The 22,719-nt window shown below is 39.6% G+C and overlaps 1 protein-coding gene across 3 annotated transcripts in view; it reads left to right on the top strand.

The window, feature by feature from the left end:
- LOC138755087 (ephrin type-A receptor 5-like) overlaps nt 1-19,193 on the top strand; it is a 306,363-nt gene extending 287,170 nt beyond the window's left edge. For all 3 annotated transcript variants that reach the window (XM_069920384.1, XM_069920357.1, XM_069920368.1), the window contains 3 exons: nt 3,874-4,067; nt 13,927-14,082; nt 18,687-19,193. In XM_069920384.1, coding sequence (XP_069776485.1) covers nt 3,874-4,067; nt 13,927-14,082; nt 18,687-18,792 — 456 coding nt within the window. In that variant the 3' untranslated portion in view covers nt 18,793-19,193. The remainder of the gene's footprint in view (nt 1-3,873; nt 4,068-13,926; nt 14,083-18,686) is intronic.
- Nucleotides 19,194-22,719: the final 3,526 nt, after the last annotated feature.

Genomic DNA, 22,719 nt, shown 5'->3' with positions numbered 1-22,719 from the left:
GCCAGCGACATGCTGATGTAGATGGTCACTGGGTAATAGGGGCAGGTCACTTGATCAGTACGAAATCAGTACATGGAAGCAAAGTTGAATGCACTGAAGAAAGCTTGAAGTGCAACATAAAAATATGTGGGAGAAACTCAGCAGGTTGCACAGCCTCCATAGGAAGTAAAGGCCTGGGCCCTTTGTCGCCCTTTATTTCCAATAAATGCTGCATGGCCTGCTGAGTTCCTCCCGCATATTTGTGCATTGCATTTGACCCCAGCGTCTGCAGACTTTCCTGTTTAACTGATGAGTGGGTGACAGGAACAGTGCACAATCAGCCAATCATGGCAAAGTTAAATACACTCCAGGGACCTTGAATGTGCTGGAGAAACTCAGCAGCAATCTCCAGTACATGTGTGTATTACCCTTGACTCAAGCATCTGCACACTTCCTTGTTTAACATTTTGTAGAGCAGAGAGTTGTTATGAAACAATATGTTCGAATGCCTCATACAATCGTACAACACAAGAACAAAGACTTTGATCCATCAATCTTGCTGCCTGTAAAGTGCCCATCTCTCTTAATCCCATTTAGTAGAACTTGGGCCATAGACTTCTACCCGTTGGTGGTTCGTACTCATCTTGTGGAGTCCCTGCCTTCACTGCCCACTCAGGAAGTGTGTTCCAGATTCCAATTTTAGAACCATCTAGTCTGTGCTGAACTATGTTCTGTCTTGTCCCATTGACCAGTATCCGGACCATAGACCTCAATTCCCTTCCTATGCTAATTTCCTCAATAAAAACAATTCTGACACCTGAGGGTATTGAATTCTGGTAATTTGTTCCAGGAGATTCCCCAAATCTTCCCAGAAGGATCTCACTTTAAGGCATGACCAGGTCGAATACAAAATGGTCCCTATATCTTGACCACATCCAAAACATAAATTGGATAATTCAGATTTCAATTTAATTGATTTTTGCAGAGTAAGGTACAGTTGATGGAAAATATTATATTGCAACAGCCAATACCTTAAATTAATTGTATTGTTCATGCTATCCCGACATAGTCCCATCTCTCCTGACTTATCAATCCCTTGTTTAGGGGCTTCTGCCTGAAGTAAAAAATACTTTTTAGAGATAAATTTACTTGTAATCCCCTTTTGAACCAGAGACTCTATTTCAGTACATTGCGGTAAGTCCAGTGCTGGACCTAATTTATCCCTTAAATAAGATCTTAGCTGAAGATAGCATAAAAAATTATGTATTTAAAACTCCAAATTTATTCCTGATTTGTTCAAATGTCATAAATTTTCCCTGCTCAAAACAATCTTCGATATATTTGATCCCACCCTGGGACCAAGTTTCTAGAATTTTATTATCAATTATTAATGGAATGAATTTATTTTGAGCCCGGGGTGTTTTGGGTGAGAGGTCCCCCCCAACACCAATTTGACTATTGAGTTTATTCCTTTTTTTTTGAAGACTTTATTTAAAATTTTATAACATGAATACAATAGAGAATTACATTTAAATAAAAATAGAAAAAAAATAAAAAAAGGTATGATTACAATATTACATCAGAAAATTACACAAAATAACCCCCCCGTTAATTGTAACACAATATTAATAGTCTAACTTAAAATTAGTCTAACCCTCCCCCCAAAATAAAGAGTGAAGAGTTAATAAAATTGACAATATTATATATAGAAAAAAATACCCACTTACAAAAAAAAGAGATAAAACTTAACCTAAAAAAAATTCTAACAACAACAAAAAAAAATTGTCAATACTAAAATATCACGCTTAAACATATATTTAAATCAAACTTAAATGCATATAATTAGCAAACGGAGTCCACTTTAACTTATAAAAATACATCTTATCCTGAATTGAAAAAGATATCCTTTCCATAGTCAAACAAAATTTCATTTCCAAATACCACTTATCTAAAGTTAGTATATCTCTATCTTTCCAAGTAAGTGCTATACATTTCTTAGCCACAATTAAAGCTAAATAGATAAATGAAATCTGATAATCCTCTAAACCTAAATCAATTAATGATTGCATGTTCCCTAATAAAAATATATCGGGATCTAATACAAGATGGATATTATATAAACTGTTAAAAACAGATTGAATACCTTTCCAAAACTGTTGCAATCGATCACAAAGCCAAACAGTATGCAAAAAAGTATTGGCCGTCTGATCACATCGAAAACAAGAATCCAACTTACTAAGACCAAATTTTTTTAATTTCTCCGGCATTAAATATAGCTGATGAATAAAATTATAATTAATCATCGCTAGTCTAGCATTAATTAATTTCCGAATACTATTCTGACAAATTTCCATCCAAGCTTCTTCAGCTATTTTATGTCCTAAATCTTTTTTCCCATTTCAACTTATCTTTATCCCAGTCTTTTTTACTATCAATTTCTTGTAAAATACAATACAAATCAGATATATATCCCTTTTTTGGTATTGAAAGTACATATTCTTCAAAACTAGATTCAGGCAATAAAATCATATGTCGACCACATAACTGTTTTACAAAAGATCTTAATTGATAATATTCAAATATGGAATTTGCACTAATACCATATTTCCTTTGTAATTCGTCAAAGGAACAAAAACAACCCTCAGAAAAACAATCAGATAAATTTTTTATTCCCTTCTTTTCCAATTGTTTCAAAGTGGCATTGGAGACCATAAAAGGAACAAGTTGATTATTATATAATGGCAATCTTCCAGAATATATATTTTTAAGTCCCAATTTTTTAAGTTTACTTGTCCATAAATTCAATAAATGTTTCAATATTGGCACATCATAAGTTCGTAATAAATTTTTATTCCATCGAAACAAAAACTCATTAGGAAATTTTTCTAAAATAACCGCCATTTCTATTTTTACCCAACTAGGTGGGTCGTCCATATTCATTAATGCACTAAGAAATTTGAATTGAGCTGCTTCATAATAATGCTGAAAATTCGGTAATCTTAAACCTCCAAATTGAAAATCCCACATCAATTTTCTCATTGCCACTCTCCGAAATTTTCCCTTCCATAAGAATTTTCTAATCGCTTTATATAAGTCCTTAAAAAAACTTTAAAAATAAAAGGAATTGATTGAAACAAATATTGTATTCTAGGAAAAATATTCATTTTTATGGTATTAATCCTCCCTAGTAAACCCAAAGGTAGATCCATCCACCTAATCAAATCTAATTTAATCCTTTTTATTAAAGGAAAATAATTAATTGAATATAATTCTTGAAATTCCGTATTAACATTAATTCCTAAATATTTAATTTGTGTAGTCCACTTCAATTTTGTAATATTTTTATATACTGAATAATCACCTTTACAAATTGGCAAAATTTCACTTTAGCCCAATTTACTTTGAAATACCATTGAGTTTATTCCAAATGGTAATAGTATGTTTTAGTTAGGGGGCTTCCTTAGGACGAGGTAGTAATTTAGAATTCCATTAATATAGAAAATGTTCTACCATCTTCCCACCAACCAGTTCCAATTTTACCCAAGAAGACTTGTCTCCTCCGTCAAAGAGGGAAGTGACAAACTTCATTTGGGTTACCCAATAAATATTTTTTAAAGTCTGAGAGCTTTAATCCTCCCAGAATGAGAAAGGTTCTTCTGTGAGCAAACCAACAGGTTGTCTCCAGCCTTCATAGAGATGTGCAAAAAGTGCAATTAATTGAAAAGAAGGATCAATTAGCACCAAACAAGGGCAGCATGATATCTTTTGATGGTGTCTGATCCAGAGGTGTGACAAAGTTTGGCTGGAGATGAGGTGAATATCCCTGGAATTAGAGGAAGACTGAGTTGGAATCTCCTGCTGGCACTCGATCAGTGTGGCTTTTGTTTGGAGCAGGTGATCAAGGCTGTGGATGAAGGCTACCGCTTGCCAACTCCCATGGACTGTCCTGTCACCCTTTACCAGTTAATGCTGGACTGTTGGCAGAAGGATCGCAACAGCAGGCCCAAATTTGAAGAAATAGTTAGCATCTTGGATAAAATGATTCGCAATCCATGCAGCTTGAAGATGTTGGTGAACGCCTCCACAAGGTTTGTTGAACACTGTTCATTTCCAATTACTTCAGGACTAACTGGCTAAAGGAGGGGTGGGTGGCTGTTTATGGAGAGGAGTTCTTTTTATCTGATCTGAATTACCTTATTGAAGCTTGTTCCATTTTAAAGGGATGTGGCTGCTATTCTTGTCAAAATCTAGAAATACAGCACGGTCACAGGCCCTATGAGCCTACACAGGCCAATTACACCCATATGACCAATTAACCAACTAATAACGTATATCTTTGGAACCTGAGAGGAAACTGGAACACTGGTAAAAACCCACGGTCATAGGGAAAACATACAAACTCTAACAGACAGCAGCAGATTCAAACCCAGGTGGCCAGCACTGCAATTTTTTTCTTTTTTTTTCTTTGGCTTGGCTTCGCGGAGCTGTGCTAACTGTGTCGTCAATAATTACAGGTTTCAGGAGAAAGTGTGAGAGAGAGGACTACAGTACTTCCTTTCAAATGCTGTTTCGAGATCTGTCCCATTTTGTGAATGTTATTGTTCCAAGTTTTCTTTCAATAAATTGTCCAGCGAGAGTACATTAAATGCTGTAGTACACAATGCTGTTTTCAGCTGATTCTTAATTTTTTAACAAATGAAAATTATACAGACACAGTAGAAGGCTCTCTGGCCCATGAACACAGTGCAGACCAATTACACCCAATTAACCTACCCAATCCTGTACGTTTTGGAATATGGGAGGAAACCGGAGCACTGGGGAAAATCCAAGCAGGACACGGGGAAAATGTACAAACTCCGTAGAGACAGCAGCAGAATAGAACCTGGGTCACTGGTTCTATAATAGCATTGTGCTAACCACTAATCTCATAGTGATTCCTTAATAATCTGCCTGATTATTGAGCACCAACAACTTCCATTGTCTCACCTCTTACAAGTATGTTTCAGGAGTCCGAAAAAGAACCCATCGCGCCTTTGCCGAGAAAATACACCATCACTTAACTCAAGGTCATCAAGTTCAGTTGGGAAGCATCATCTATTCCCTGTGCCTTATCTATGGCAGGTGTACTGCTACTCACCCTTTAGACGATGACCTTTTGTTGAGAGGACCACTGTAGCTTCCTGACTTGCACAGCTGGTCAACGGGGATACAAACGTACCCTTGGTACTTGCAAGATTGATCCAATCACAAGGAAAGGCCAAGACCACTGCACACCCCCAAGTCCCCTGATGTCCCCATCCTGTCTGTTTCCAAGGATGATGCGCAGGCTGCCTTTAGGAGAGTGAATTCGAGGAAAGTTTCTAGTCTGGATGAAGTACCCAGCTGAGTATTAAAACTCTGTGCTGACCAACTTACCAATGTATTCACGGATATCTTCAATATCTCACTCTGGCAGGGCATGGTACCCTCCTGTTTCAAATAGATGTCAATCATACCGGTGCCCAAGAAAAATGTGGTAACCTACCTAAATGACTATTGACCAGTGGCACTCACATCAACAGTCATGAAAGGCTATGGTTAAAGCATATCAGCTCCTGTCTGAGCGACAACATGGATACATTCCAGTTTGTCTATTGTAGCTACAGGTCTACAGTGGATGCCTTCTCACTGGCTCAACACAAAGCCCTGGAACACCTGGACAATAAAGCTGCATACATCAGGATGCTCTTTATCAACTACAGTTCAGCAGTTAACACCATCAACCCCTCAAAACTCCAAGACCTGTGACTCAACGCCCCACTGTGTAATTGGATCTTTGATTTTCTCATCTACAGATCACAAGTGAAGACTGGTAAAACATCACCGCCACAATGTCCATCAGTATCAGAGGACCACAGGCTGTGTTCTTAGCCCCCTGCTCTACTCACTTTACATCTATGACTGTGTGGCTCGGTGTGATAACAAAAACACGATCTACAAGTTTGCAGACGATACCAGGGTAATGGGTTGTATAAAAAGAGGCAAGAAGTTGTAAGTGATTTTCACCAGGGAACACAACTTTGCTCCTCCGTGTTCTGACCCATAATGCTCAGGCAGGAGTCAGATTTCCAGGTAACTGCTATACCCTTCCTGGCCACTGCCAAAGAGATCATCACAAATTGAATTTGGAATTTGGACAGCTTCTTTGTAAGTCTTATGTCCATTATGTTTCCCAACAGGAACCACTCAGGGTCTTGTGGAAATACTTTGTCTGTGATTTTTTTTCCCTAGGACTTGACCTACCTAAAAGGGTGGAAAAAAAAACCAATATTTTCAAAAAAATTTGGCAACCATATTTAAATTTCATGTCTCGCTGCCCTGCCTTAGCTACCTACTCCTCAGTCATTTGTGGGGGGGAGGAGAATGGGGGGCCCAACTCATCCCAACAAAGTAAAGTCAAGTAAAGAAAACAGCCTGTCATGCTGTGACAATCCCACAAAATCTTGACATATTGTGGTGAATGTCAGCCAAGCTGCCTGTCTCCCCTCTGGCGAGCCTTGCTATACTAACATTGGCTGTGCATTATCTCTACAGTTAAGGACACTCCCCTTGGATATAACTGTATATGCACCTATTGTCTTTCATTATTGTACCATGAGTTTCTGCTAATAAAAGCCATGATTATTGTTTGACCACATCGTCTTTGTCTACTTCACATATGTTTTGCCCCTTTGTTGTGAATGACTTTAGTGTCCAGTGTAATTGTGATTAGTTAAACATCTATTGTTGAATATGGGGGTTGTGGAGGAAGGGAGATAAAACTGCACAAATTGTATAAAAGGGACAATTGTAAATTGTCATCAATGCTGATTATGTTAAAGTTGATACTGATAATGTTGATAACTGAGTTTGAGTCTGGAAAATCATAAATAAAATATAAAAAAGAGGCAATAAGTAATCAATCAGGATGGAGACTGAAAACTTGGCTGAATAGTGCCCCAACAGCCTTGCACTCAATTTCACCAAAATCATTGTTGCCTTCAGGAGGGGAAAACCAGAGGTGTAGGATCCAAGGTGGAGAGGGTGGGCAAATTTAAGTTATTGGGAATCATAACCTCAGAGGATCTTTCCTGGACCCAACACACCAATGGCATCGTGAAGAAATCAGGTCAGCACCTTACTTCCTCAGGAGTTTGCTGAGGTTTGGTATAGCATCGGAAACCTCGGCAAATTTCAACAGATGTGTGGTGAAAGTGTGCTGACTGGCTGCTTGTATGGGGACATCAAAGCCCCATAAAATGTAGTGGACACAGCCATCCCCAGCATCAGTGTCCACAGGGAACACTACCGTTGGAGAGCAGCAGCAATCATCAAGGATCCACACCACCCAGCACACACTCTGTTCTCGCTGCTGCCATCAGGAAACAGGTATAGGGGTCACAAGACTTGCGCCACCTGGTTCAGGAACAGCTGCTACCCCTCCACCATCAGACTCCTCAGTAACTAGCTCAATGAGGGGACACATTGAAGGATTCTTACTTTTGCACTTTATTGTTTATTTCATTTTTTTCTCTCTCAATTGCACAGCCAGTTGTTTACATTTGTTTATTTGTTTACATGTGCACGTTGAGTACAGTTTTTTTTGCACTACCAATAAGTGTTAATAATGCCTGGACTTCAGGAAAAAAGAATCTCAGGGTTGTATGTGATATCATGTATGTACTATGACAATAAAACTGAATCTGGGCATTAGGTCCAACTGTCCAGTTCCAGCAAAGGGCTGATTGCATCAAAGAGGTCTGTACAACAACTAAATAAAAGGCCTATCTGTATCCTGTTACAGTTCCCACATCTTCCTTTACCTTCATGTGTCCAAATGTCATTTGTATTCCCGGCAACAAAGGGTGATCCCTTTTCTTTGTTAGGAGAATTATTTCTAACATTTTCACTCTTTAGAATTTATATATGATACTTGTACTTTGTAGACTTGGATATACCATTTTAATTGTGTTATTTCTATTTTCCTTATGCTGAACAATTTTTTTTAGAAAGGGTGATCACTAATGAAAGCAAACATGATGAATGTATTGCTGTAAACAAATGAATAAACTCAAAAAATGTTGATAAGTATTCAGAAATCATAAATAGTTGAGAGTTACATAGCGTTGTTGGGACTGTGCATGAAAATACTTAATGTCAATCTCACATTGCCTGGAATGGAGAACATGCCATATGGAGCAAGGTTAACAAACCGTGAACTTTTCTCTTTGGATTGGCGAAGCATGAAAGGTGACCTAATAAAGGTCTTTAAGATTACGTTAGACTTAGATAGGGTGGACAAACAAAATCTTTTTCCCAGGGCAAGACATCTGTGGAGGAAAGTGCAGGGGTAGTTATTTTACACATAGAGTGGTGGGTGCCTGGAATGCATTGACAGGGATGGTGATGGAGGCTGGTACAATAGGGCATTTGAAAGACTCTTGAGTGGATCAGGATGTAAGAAAAATAGAGGGGCATCGGTGTGAGATAGGGAAGGATTAGATTGTTGTGGAGTAGTTTTATATAGGTTGGCACAACATCATTGGCCGAAGGACCTGTAGTGTGCTATAATGTTTTACGTTTTATTTGTCATGAGTAAAGGGAGAGGAAAACATATCATTCTCTTAGTGTCTACCTGCTCAACTCATTATTGAGCCTTGTACTTGGTTCCCTGTGGCCTTCTCAACATTTTCCAAAATTTCATCAGATAATTGCAGAGTAATTATACATGAGGGTATAAGCCACCTGACCTCAGGGGAAAGGACGTACCCAATGTGGCCCGCATCCTGATGACTGCCTTCATGAGTCTGCATCAGGCTGTGCTTAGAATCAAGGTATGATGGCAGCAAATGCTGCTATGTGCTAATGTTTTACCTGTCCCACATGTTGTGAAGGATGGGCCGGGCCCCGTTGCCACACAAGGTCCCAGGAAGCAAGACAGTGCCACATTACCTATCCTTCATGGAACAATTTTTCCAGTCCAACATCTTTGACCACAAGGTGATCAAGTTGTGGTCAGAAAACACCGAGAGTCAAGGATTTGATGAACACGGTGAGGTGGTTCCCGAAGTCAACCGTCCATGTTATCTGGCAGAATGCCTCATTGCCGGTGCTCAATGCTAAGCACCAGCCTAGCTGGCAGTGAGAGGAACCATCCCAGTCCGATGCTTCCTTTACAACTGAAACATCACCCATGATGTATATTGTTCATGAGATGACCATGGTGCAATGGAGACAATTGTTGGCCTCTTTGCAGAATGTGGATTTGCTGAGATGTGTGGAGAAGGATGCAAGAGACCTTGTCATGGTTCATCCCCAGCAACTGTGTGATGATTTATGAGCTCTTTCCAGGATCCATGCAGAGATTGACATCCAGAGCTGCTCGAAGATCATCTACTTAGTGAAAGATGCCATTTGGTCTGCCAAAATGTGTTGCTCTTTCAGAACACCATGACATCAGTGAGGGAATGGTGCTGATTGGCACATTGCACGGTATAGGAGTATGCGGTGAGGTTCATCAACAGCAGCATGACAGAGAACTCTCTGATTTATGGGCTGAAGGATGCGTTGATGCTTGGTGCAACCAATGCAAGTGTGTTGTGTGGAAGGACCACAGTCTAGAGTCCTTCTGCTACAGAGCATTGAGGGGTTGAGATTGAAGGGAAGCCCCTCAAACGACGGGGTGGGGGGAGTTACTTCATGGAATATTTGTTGTAATGGCGCTATGTAGTAAAAATAATGGTTAACACTACAACTTGCAAGAATGAAATATAAACCAATATGACACAAATAATGTGAAAAGACTTTGCACTATTTTCCTTTGTATATATTTTTACTATGAATTAATTTTATTTCTGGATAGAATAAAACCATTTCTTCAAGATCACTGATCCTGTGAAGGGAGAGGAGAACAGATAAAATCATTGTACTGGTTTTACCCGATTACATTTTTCCCAAATCCCTTTCTAATTAACTTCACACCCTTGTGTTCTGCCTATCTGCTATTATGTGAGTGTTGTAAGATTTCCTTGACATCTCTTCATCATGAAATTGATAATTGTTCCCTTTATTCTGGAAGAATGTGTTTTTATGGGTAATGGAGACGCAATCCAATGAATTCCACTGTCCGTCCACACCACTCTATATATAGTTGGAATGCATAACAGCATGAATGCATTTCAGCCCATGAGCCTTTTCATAGAGAGAAAAGGTGAGACAGAATCTAAATTAAAATTAGAGACTGAAAGTTCAAAGGCTGTTCTTTAAATAAAGACCTTGTCTTAAAGCCCAAGTGGTAATAGTAAAACCATCAGCATTTGCTGTCATTACGAGGTGAAGCTGGCAATTACTTTGGGGCTTCCACACATGTATAATACAGCATTAAAATTCCAAGGCTGCTATCAGTAATTCAAAAGTCTCCAGAGGTTGTGTGGCCTAATCAATGATTAAAGTACCAGGCACTTACAAACCAGTCTCATACTTATACACAAAACTATATTATGTGTTGCTACAGGAGGTGGTCTGTATCTTTTGTTGGGGCACAACAAATCATAGAGTCATGCATGTTTTTCATGCCCATTTTGATCATCAAGTACCTATCTACACTAATCCCATTACTGGTACTAAGTCCACAGCCTTCAACAAGTTGGCAATTCAAGTGGTCAGATAGATGCATCTGGCGAAAATCTCTGCCTCCTTCTCCAAAACTTGCCTATAGAAGTTGTTTCTGGTCCTAAGTTGTTTGGCATCAATAACTCATTCTCTGCATACATTAATTAATGTTATCAAGTAATGCAGTAATTGCAGCTTGTTTTCAGGAACAGTGGGTATTTGGCCAGATGGCAGGCTGACAAATGTGACCTCACTGTCCACCTCTGTAGCTCCTGCCAACAGAACAATGAGGCTGGTCACAAAAGTTCCACTGATGCTGCCTTCAAAATGTGCAACAACTCTTGGACGACAAACCAGATGAAAAATAGTCAGGCTCTCCTTTCACACTGTATCATAATTGCAAAAAGCAGCAACTATTTTTCTGTCATGTTCATTAATAAATCTCTCAATTAAATATTATGAAAATACTCAATACCATGAGAAGGTTTTCGAATGGGAGAACATTATTCTTGACATTAAATCTCATTGAATTCTTAAGATTTAAATATCTCAATAAATCTTGGAATTCCCAGCTAAACCATTCTGAATATCGAATACTCCCCTTGATATTGGTTGGACTTGGAGTTAGTAATGTCTCCATTGATTGTTGAATCTATTAGAAAACCTGCAGCATGATGTATCTCAAGCAAACAATGAACTGCTGGAGGAACCCAGCTGGTCAGACATGGTCAGTCAATCTCTGTGTGTGTGTGTGTGTGTGTGTGTGTGTGTGTGTGTGTGTGTGTGTGTGTGTGTGTGTGTGTGTGTGTGTGTGTGTGTGTGTGTGTGTGTGTGTGATCTGAAGTGAAACAGTATTGGGGAGCAGACAGACAAGTAAAGGGAGAGAGCGCTGGGAATGTTAGAGAGGAAAGGAAGAATGGAAGGAGTTGAAGAAACAATGGAAACAGTGCAACCAGATAGAGGTGGGAGATAACTACACTTAGAAAACATCAATCTTTATATTATTTGGTTTAATGCTCGCTGGGATAAAAACCACCACACAATGAGTTCATTGTCATACCCATTTTTCAATATTCATATGAAGCAAAATTCTTACTTTCTGCAGCTGAACAGGTACTTCATAAGAAAGGCTACAATAGTAGACATAATTTGAATTAAATAGGTACAATAAATAAAAAAAAGGTATATGTGTATAATAAATTTTCACAATAATCGTAGCGGAGGCACAGCCAGATGCTCTGGACTGGATTCCCTCTGAGGACTCACACTCCTGAAGGTTATGTTTCCCTCTGCCTCGGAGACTGGGGGCTGTGGAGACAGATGAGGGTTCATCATTTTCCCTTTTGATGGATGTGATGGGCTGCAAGCCCTACCACCGCTGTCAAGTGCCGGTCCAATACTCCAGCTTAATCCGGAATTGTCTCTTTGTGTTGGTATTGGCCTTCAAAATTTTAAAATGTAGACATCCAGCACAGTAACAGGCCTTTCCAGCCCATGACCCCGTGCTGCCCCATTTAACCTACAATCCCTGTACGTTTTGAAGGGAGGGAGAAAACCAGAGCACTTAGGGAGCCTACGCAGACGCGGGGAAAACATACAAACTCCTTACAGATAACAGCAGATTCGAACCCAGGACACTGGCGCTGAAATAGCTTTGCACTAACCATGCTGCACAAGTTGTACCTGGTCTTTCTGAATGTTCCTGAATCTCCAGACCTAAATACCACAGACCTGGTCTTTCAAAGATAACAGATTTCTTGGTTTATCCGTGGTTTCTAATTTGAATATACCCAGACAGTCTCAGTTGGGGCACACTCATCCATGCATTTTCTGTTAAATTTGGTGATCACTGTGACACCTTCATTCAGATCTGCTACTGGTTCCTAGAATCTGGCCCAGTCCACTGACTCCAGTCCTTGAAGCCAGCAAGGGGAGGCCTCCTGTTGACCTATTGTGATCATAGGTGACTTGAAGTGGGTCCAAGTCCCACCTGAGGCAGGAGTTAATTTGCTTCATAACCAACCCGTAACAGCACTTCATCAGGGTAGACGTCAGAGCCACTGGCCAACAGTCATTGAGGCAGGTCACTTTGCTCTTCTTGCACACCGCCATTACCGAATGGCCTTTGACCTCTGAAACAAGGGGTTGGAAATATCTGCAAAATATACAACCGGTTGGTTCACACAGGTTCAGAGGAATATGATGTGTTATTCCTTGTGTTTATGTTTGGCCTCCCATGATAATGGACGGTGGTTGGTGGGGGTCTTCATCTAGGGGTAGGTCTGAGAAGGCAACCAAGATCTGACGTCTGGCTTCAGTGACATAGAGGTCAGCGTGCCCGGCCACAAATACGCCTCCCTAGTCTGTCGGATTGGTGGTGAGGTTGGGGTTGATACGGAGAGAGTGGAGAACAGCAAGATCAGGGGGACAGGGTGCTGAGGTTAGGGGGGGTGAGTGGGTGGAGAATGTCCCATTGGCAACAGGGGATGAAAAGATCAAGTGCAGGAAACTTGTTGGAGGGGTTGTTCAAGAGAAGGTGGACAATTGGAGACAAATAAAAGAATCATTAGTGGTTGGCGAGGGAGAAGGGTGGGTGTTGGAAATCTTATTTAAAGAACCAGGCAGTAGGACAGGTCTTCAGCATCATGCAGCCATGGAATTTGTTGAAGTGTGAACATAATGATATGAAGGCAAGACCTTTGCTGATGACAGACGTTTAACATCGAAGAAGTGGGGGGGGGGGGTTGCTGAAGAGATGATAAAGTGTTGAAGCAGGTTCTGCAGAATGTCCTGGGAATAAAGTGAAATAATGAACTCATCTGTGAAAGAAAATAAGCAAGCTTCAAAGTCAGAATGATTTTCTGGTGAGTCCTTATCTGAAGTATGGATAGATACAGGTTGGCAGGGGTTAGCGTAACGCTGTTAACGCTGATCGAGAGCAGGGTTTGTATCCCACGCTGTATGTAAGGAGTTCACACATTATCCCCGTGTCTGTGTGAGCTTTCCCCAGGGGCTCCGGTTTCCTCTGCACATTCGAAAAACATACCAGGGTTGTAGGTCAATTGGGCTCATGGGCCGCAAGTGCCTGTTAACGTGGTGTACGCCTAAAAAAAATCAAATGCAGTTGACTAAACTGAGGAGTATTTCAAGTGTTTATTGTACTATTATCAACTTGAACTTGAATATCCAAGGATTCCCTCCAACATAAATGGAAGAAATTAACTTCATTGCACTTTACATTGGTACACTAAGAAGCAAATTAGTTTTTCAAAGACTTCAGCTTTACAAGGACATTTACACAGTTCTTCTTTGTTCTAGAGGGTCTAATCTGCTAGTGGAGCACAACACAATGGGTCTCGGTGCGTACCGGTCTGTGGGAGAATGGCTGGAGTCACTGAAGATGGGTCAGTACACGGAAAACTTCAATGAAAGCGGATACACTTCATTGGATGTGGTTACCAAAGTAACTTTGGAGTAAGTAACTTCCTATTCAGTGATGCTGCTTATGCCCTAATGAATAGGCTTGGTGTTACCCCTTGTCACGTGTTCACAGATTACTTCCTGACTTCAGGAAAGTGCAATCCATTGAACAAGGAGTTAAGTTCAACCCGCGTTCCTAACTGATTGTCATACTAATTACACTGAACCTATATCCCGCCCCCCCCTGCATTTCATACAGTCGAGTCAATTGTCATGCATCTCTCAAAACATTATTTTAACACTAATGACTGCAGTTAAAGAAATAACACACATGCAATGGTGCAGGTGAGGCAACACCCGTGGAGAGGGAGACACAGTTAATGCTTCAGGTATGTGACTTTTCATCAGAATATAAGGCGTAGAACCAAGGATAAAAAAACACAGAATTGCAAGAGAAACTCAGCAGGTCCTGCAGCGTCCATGGGAGGCAAAGATATGTAACCAATGTTTTGGGCCTGAGCCCTTTGTCAAGGTAGGTTGAAGAACTAGGAATACCCATTTAGCAATCTCATTGCCTTTGTCCATAAGAGATGGTTTATTTGATCATCAACATTTTAAGTGTAGTACCCATTCTCATATCTACATAACCAACTCAAATATTTGCATTCATGCCCATCAGATGTAATCTTTAGGAAATGCAAAATGTTTTTTGCTGTACAGCCTTCACAGGTCTACTTGGAGTCTTTAGTATGAATGTCCCACCATAGTGCTCTGGATTTACCTGCAGGATTTTGGTTCTGTATTATGGACCACATGTGGATTAACTCATGACATATCTTAATCACAAACTCTTTCACATTCATTGTCAAGGACAGGCAGTTGCACACAAGTCCTGCTAAAAAAAAGTTATCAGTGAATACTCCTGGACTCCTGAATCCTACCAAACAGTTTGTGAAGCATTTATCAAGGTGCACACAAGCAGATGGTGGAGTAATTGTTTCACAGTGAAGTTCTGCAGTGAAGTTGTGTCCTTCCCCTCCGACATTTCTCCTCTTTCCCTTGCTCAAGTGCTGTTCAGTTTATAGAATTCTAAATTTAGATTTTGGGATTGTATTACTATGTCGGAAAACCATAGAACAGCGCAACACAGAAATGGGCTCTTTGGCCCATCTCGTTCTGCCAAATTATTATTCCACATAGTCCTATTGATGTGCATCCGAACCATAGCCCTCCATACCCCTCCCATCCATGTACTTGTCTAAATTTTTCTTAAATGTCAAAATTATGCCCACATTTACTAATTCAGCTGGAAGCTCTTTCCATACTCTCACCACTTTCTGTGTGAAGAAGTTTCCTCTAACGTTCCCCTGAACATCTCTCCTTTCATCCTTAACCCATGTCCTCTAGTTCTTGTCTCACCAACCTCAGTGGAAAATGCCTGCTTTCATTTACTCTATTTCTACCCATCATAATTGTTTGTTTACTTCTATCAAACCTCCCCTCATTCTCTGCTTCAGGGAAGAAAGTCCTAACCTGTTTAACCTCCCTGTAACTCAGCTACATAAAGAGTTGATGTTTGACCATGGGATTAGTGTATGATTCCTGTACCTTGATTCTTTGAGTCGCCCTACTCAAAGGAACACGTTATGCAATTGAGATTTGTCCAATTGCCCATTCTTTGGGTTTTCAACTCCCAGCGTAGCTAGTGGGTCATTGATTTACCATTATGCTGTAGATAGTCAATGCCTGAGGCTATCAGCATTCACTATTAATAATCCAGGATAGATGACAGCTAGTTCAGAAGTACACACATGTAGGTAAATGTAGAAGCCCACAAGTAGTGGACAGTGATTCATGTCGTTTGATATGATCCAATATAAATCAGTGAAATTGGAGAATGTAAGAGGTAGACTTGTAACCTCCAAATGTTTTTACTGTATGCCCTAAACAGCAAGATATATGTTTTGTAATCTGCATCTGAAATGTAGTTGTAATATAAACAATATGGAGCTGAATTTTAGAAGCAGAATACATTATCCAAATGCCAATGTATGCATAATTTAGAATGCTTGTCCAAATATCTATTTTCAACTGTCCTCACTGAAAAAAAAATTCTGTAAGAAATTATATTTTTTTTACAAAATTTAAGTGTGTTTTCGAAGCCATCCTAAGCCATTGGCATTTCTTAACTGCACTGACTCATGATCAAACATCACTCAATCATTTTAAAATTTACATGCCTTTTCAAAAGTGTTGATATTTCAAACTCAAAATGCCACATGTGCTTTTAATTTATGTTCTGTAAAATATTTGAAAGATTAGTTACAAATTGTGCTTTTTATCTCTGGTTTGTTTGTGGGAATTCTTCAATGCAAAATGGCTGAAAGTGACGTCACAGATAGATTGGTTATGGCACATTGGCCTTCATAAATCAAAGTACTGAGAATAGGAATGATGATGTTGTGGTGAAGTTGTATAAAACATTGATAGGGCTAAATTTGGAGTAATGTGTGCAGTTTTCACCACTTAATGACAGGCATAATACCAATTAAATTGAAAGAGTGCAGAGAAGATTTACAAAGATGTTGCCAGAACATGAGGAACTGAGTTTCAGGGAAAGGTTAACTAGCTTGAGACTTTATTCACTGAAACATAGAAGAATGAGGGGAGATTTGATAGATGTATTTGAAATTATGATGGATATAGATGGAGCAAATGCTAGTAGGCTTTCTCCACTTAGGTTAGGTGGGATGCAAACCAGAGGACATGGGTTAAGGGTGAAAGGAAGAAGTTTCAGGGGAACATTAGGGAAAATTTCTGCACCCAGAGAGTGGTGAGTGTATGGTACAAGAAGTCAATTGAAGTGGTAAATATGGGCTCAATTTTGACATTTAAGAAAAGTTGGGAAGGGTATGGAGGGATATGTTCCAGGTGCAGGCCAGTGGGATAAGGCAGAAAAATAGTTTGCCACAGACTAGAAGGGCTAATGAGCTTGTTTTCTGCGCTGTAATGTTCTATAGTTCAATTGGTAGTCCACCTACTTAGTGTCATCGCTGAGCTTGTGGGCCAGAAATGCTTTGGAGTTGGTGTCTGACAGCTACTGATGGAATCCTTTCTATGAAGATCATGAGAGTAGCAAATATTTGTGGACAGCTTTCTTTCAAATCAGAGGTGTTCAATGTCATTCTAATGTCACATTCAAAGACCATGCTGTAATATTGCCATGTTTGCACTAATTACCAGCTCCCTTGAATTTATTATCACTGAGACTGATTCAATTTCCTCCCATGAAGGCTAAACTTTGGCTTGACTGTTCTCTACTTTCCAAATTGATAGCACCAAGAAGATGAAGTAGAGAGGTGATCCTGTCCTTTTGGCCCCACTCGGAGCTGATCTCCTTACTACACCATGGATGAACCCTTGAACCTCTCCATTCTCATGCAGATTCTGGCCAAGGATGGGTTATCAGTGGTACCAAGCACAAACATTACCCCCACCCTATTAAGTCTACCTGCACTCTCCACCTTCACAGCTCCTCTAGGGGCTACTGGAATTACAGGAAAGCTAATTTTGGCAACAACGTGGACCAAGCATGTCTGATTATAATGAGAAGTGTTTTGCCATATGATTACACATTTGCAAAATTTTCTTTAAGTTCAAGTTTACTTATTGTTTTTATTTACAACACGGTAGAAGTGGATTCCGGCCATTGAGACCCGTGCCACCCATTACACCCAATTAATCTGCAACCCTGCAAGTTTTTGGAGGGTGTGAAAGGAAGCTGGAGCATCTGGGAAAAAAACCCACATAGGTCATGAGGAGAATGTACCAACTCTTTACCGACAGCACCAGATTTGAACCAGGGTCACTGGCACTGTAATAATGTGGCACTAACTGCTCCACCCTTCTCAAAATGTACCTAGCATAGTGAGAAAGTTACTCTGCTAGCAAACTAGCAGGCTCTCTCTAACATTCAATCAGATCCTTAAAGAGCACAATTTACAGAGTTAGGATTACAATAAAAAGAAAGAACAAATTAGTACCAAGTAAGGGCAGCATGAGAGCACTGTTCATTCAGTGAAGGGAATAAAATGTCTTCAAGCTGTTGCATTCTTTCACACTTTTAAGCCTTCTGGTAACTTGACAATAAAACTGGTAATTTATAAAATGTAAGCTGGCTGGCTGTTATTAACTTGGAGTTACTTATCAAAGATTGGTAGCTAGTTATCTCACTACTGTACTGGAATAACCTTCAGGGATAAATCAGGTTCATGTTCATTATCATCTGATTGTATTTGTACAACATGATGAAACAGCTTCTCTCTGGACCATGGACAAAAACACACAATACACAGTACATTATGATCACATAAATAATCAAAACACACACACACACACACACACACACACACACACACACACACACACACACACACACACACACACACACACACACACACACACACACTTGGGATGATTTACACGGCTACAAGATACTGTTCATCAATATCACAGCTTGCGAGAAGAAGCTGATCCCCAGCCTGACAGTCCTGATTTTGATGCTTTCCATCCTTTCCTTTGGTGTCTATTTTAGGTGGTGACAGTTGAACATACACTTTGCATTTTACTTGAAAAATCGGTGGTTTCTGTTCCTGCAGAGATTTGAAGAGAATCGGGGTGTGTCTTGCTGGTCACCAGAAGAAGATAATGAACAGCATTCAGGAGCTGCGGGTTCAGTGTGTGAACAGCATGATGCCTGTGTGACACTGTAACTGCTGGAGTAGCCACCAGCTATTCAGCACTTTGGTTTCTCCTGGGTTTATTCCAATGTGTAAAAGGGTGGGGGAGGGGGAAGCACCTGGAGCAGGAGAAAAAGAATCAATGCTCACCTCGACTAGTTCTGTGTTTGAATGCACAAATCACTACACCATCATCACTGAAAATGACACATGCAGAAAGGGGTATTATGCATCCCCTTACTCCCACACCAAGTAGTACTGAACACCTTGGCACAGTTGTTCCCTTTCAGGTGGCATTGGGATTATTAACATATTTCCTGCATTTCCAGACTCTAATTCTTGAAAATTGATCAAAAAATGATGGTAGATCCATAATAGTTTACGTACATTTCCTGTATCAATTTTAATGACCAAGAGTTATGTATTGAAGAGCAATATCATTAAGTTTACTACTTTGTAGTAAGTTGTTTTGTAAATTATAAGTGCATTTATAATATGCTATATTTAATAAGTTATATAGTACGTAGTATATAAAGTCTTTGCTTGACCGTCTTGATCAGTATGTATTTATTAATTAAAAAAGTTAGCGCTTAATGAAAAGTTATTTGAAAACATTCACTTTGCTCTTGTTATATTTGAATTTTCATGTGTATATAATGTACAGTTTGCTACTGCAGGGTATTGTATTTTATCTGTGTAACAAATTAACTGTATAATATGACTAAAATGAGTGACATTTCTTTAATATTTTGACTTGACAACCCTGCTTTGGTTTTCCATGGTGTGAAGCTGTTATGAAATTCTTCTTTGGCTTGGCTTCGCGGACGAAGATTTATGGAGGGGGTAAATGTCCACGTCAGCTGCAGGCTCGTTTGTGGCTGACAAGTCCGATGCGGGACAGGCAGACACGGTTGCAGCGGTTGCAGGGGAAAATTGGTTGGTTTGGGTTGGGTGTTGGGTTTTTCCTCCTTTGCCTTTATGAAATAGTGTTGTGTAATCTGGGCTGGTGATAGAGTGCATTGTAGAGAGATGAGCCCTGAAGTAACACTGCCTCCTCCAGGAGGGCTTGCACCTTAGTTTTGAACATGCCAGGTTGCTGAATACATGGTCGAAGCATGGTGCAGAGAGCAGCACATGGGCATTCAGGGAATCGGTCAAATTACTTTGTATTTATTATCCAAGGAGATTGAAGGAGTGAAACCTTAAATAGGCATGGACTGGGAAGGACATGCACGTTAGTCTGGCTAATTTCAAACAATGCAAGTACAGAATGAGAAATGAAGAGTTAGAATAAAATATTGGTTTATTAAAGATAGAAAACACATATATAAATTTTTAAAAAAATCTCCATGGGACATTGTATTTGCAACTTTATGGCATTATGTTTGTGTCACTTCAAAAGTGGAAATTACTTGCAAATAAATAAGGGGGTTTAGAGAAACACAAAAGCTGCAGGCCAACAATTGCTGAAGGAACTCAGCAGGTCAGATAGCATACATGGGTAGACATCATCGTAACATTTTGAGTCCAAACCTATCCACGATTCTTAAAGGATTTTGACTCAAAATTCTGACTGTCCATTTAACCCAAGGGTGCTGTCTGACCTGCAATAATTCTTTGAAACCAGAGGGTTAGTGTGGCAGTACTTCCTACACTGTTAAAGTGACACCCGGACTGAAATTGACAAGATTTAATCTTCAGCAACATTTATTTTGTTTCCACGTACAGCAACCTAGGTTATGCAATCTCCCCAACAGTGGGTAACTTTCCCGATAAAATCCAGACTCGACCACTTTGGAGTACAGTAAATGAAAATCAAACTGCTGCATACTTACCAATGTATTCATGGATATCTTCAATATCTCACTCTGGCAGGGCATGGTACCCTCCTGTTTCAAATAGATGTCAATCAGTAACAAACTGCACCTTCTTCAGGAATTTGCGGAGGAGCTAGTGGAGTTGTTCAAGTGAACCGGTACGGACTTGAAGGGCCGACATGGCCTGTTTCCGTGCTGTAAACGGTTATATGGTTATATGGTTATATATTGGAAATATGAAATTAAAAAAAACCCAGAAAATGCTGGAGAATGTTGGGCCCTTCATCAGCTCACTTGTTTTTCATGCTCTGAAACATTGTGTTTCTCTCTCCGCAGATGCTGCCTGACCTGCTTAGTGTTTCCAGTATTTTCTGCTTCTATTTCAGATTTATGTGTAGTTCTGGGTATTGCAGCTTTGAGCATAAGAACAGAGAATTCTAACAATGAGGAAGGTTTCACTCCTTCAAGCTGGCTCTCTCACTCTGTAAGATCATGAATGATTCAGGCCTTTGAAAGGATGTAGAACAGATTCAGCAGAAACCTATCAAAGTTCTAAGGTTTAGATCATAACCTGGTTTTCAACTAAAATGAATTGAAAGAATTCAAGTAAAATCATTCCCTGATATTGAAGTTAGATTGTGCTAGATTTATTCTAGCGATTTTTCTAGAATTTGATCAGATTGGCAGAGAGACAGTAAGTTTCTGCTCTGCGTATTCTGGAATAAAGGAACACACCTTAACATCACAGCATTGAAGGAAAAGTTAACTTTCAAAGGAAGTTCAAGATGTGGAACTTTCTGCTAATACTATTTCAATTAATCACTTTAAATGCAAGATCAATAGCTTTTGTTGCTCACGATTATTAAGTAGTATAGAATGAGACAGCCAGATGAATTTAAAGTACAAATCAGCCATTATGGCATTGGTTTGCAGAACAAACTCAAGGGATTAGACAACCTGCTCTTGTTTCTGTGTTTATCCATCTACATGTAGAATGATTGTCTTTATTTAATGATTGTATAAATTATTGACTAGAAATTTGAAATTGCAAAAATCATTTAATTAATTTCTGCCAAAACAGGTTGGCTGTCCAGAGGCTCCTGAAGAACAATAAGTAGGCTATTAGTTAATTCTTGACTTACTGTAAAAAAGACAACATCTAATTAAAGAAAGCAAAGACAGTTTATTAGCATTGATTTTCAACTAAAATGAATTGAAAGAACTCAAGCATGATCAAAGTTGCCTCTGTTTTCACCTTATTTTGCAAAGCAAGCATTTATGTTCACCACTGATATTATACTAAACATGCTTTTGAACATTCTTTCCTACTAAACGTATACAGATATGCTGGCAAGATTTATAATTAAAAAATAGGCCAGATTAGTGACAGAGAAGTTTCAATATGTCCAACTGCCTGTATTGTCAGAGGTACGATTCAAAGTAGTTTACATTTTCAGCCATTAGCACTGAGGTTGCTTTGACCTTTCTAAGGGATCACTGAAGGGGCATGCTGGAAATCTAGCCCTTTCATCAGTAAAGGACTTAGGAGCCCCATTTAATACAACCATCCAGCTGTGGGTCAGGATGGACAACCGACCAAATGCAGGTTAGGGTCTGCATTCAATATCCAACGATGGCATAGCGGTTGGCAAGTTTTTTTTTTGTAAGGAGCTATGAGTTACTCAGATATTGTTATGGTCCACCAACTTTAACAAAAAAGTAATTAAAAACTTGTCCTTACAAAGCCTCTGTTGCCACTTTATTGCCACTGAAGTTCACCAGAAGGGAGATAGTGCCACGAGCAGCTGACATGACATTCCTGGTCCTGTGTAGATTGCGGACCTTTGAATTGTGTATGGCACATCTAACACAGGCAGGCATGTATCTACTTGTCAGTGTAACACCAGACCAACCATATCGTGGGTAGTAAATTGGTTGACCCAATTTATCATCATCTGAAAAATATGTTTTAGGCAAGTTCATTTGGTCCTTATCCCTTATTCTTCATTAAAAACACACAAACCTTTCCTTCATATGAGCACCTGTTCAAGCAACTATGCCTACATTAACCCTATTGAGCCTGTGTAAATTAATACTAGTTCCAGGTGGAGAAAGCTGAAGGGCATTTCAAATTC

Source organism: Narcine bancroftii, chromosome 1 (assembly GCF_036971445.1).
Source record: "Narcine bancroftii isolate sNarBan1 chromosome 1, sNarBan1.hap1, whole genome shotgun sequence".
Classification (NCBI taxonomy): Eukaryota; Metazoa; Chordata; class Chondrichthyes; order Torpediniformes; family Narcinidae; genus Narcine; species Narcine bancroftii.
This window is presented reverse-complemented; position numbering and strand designations above follow the sequence as displayed.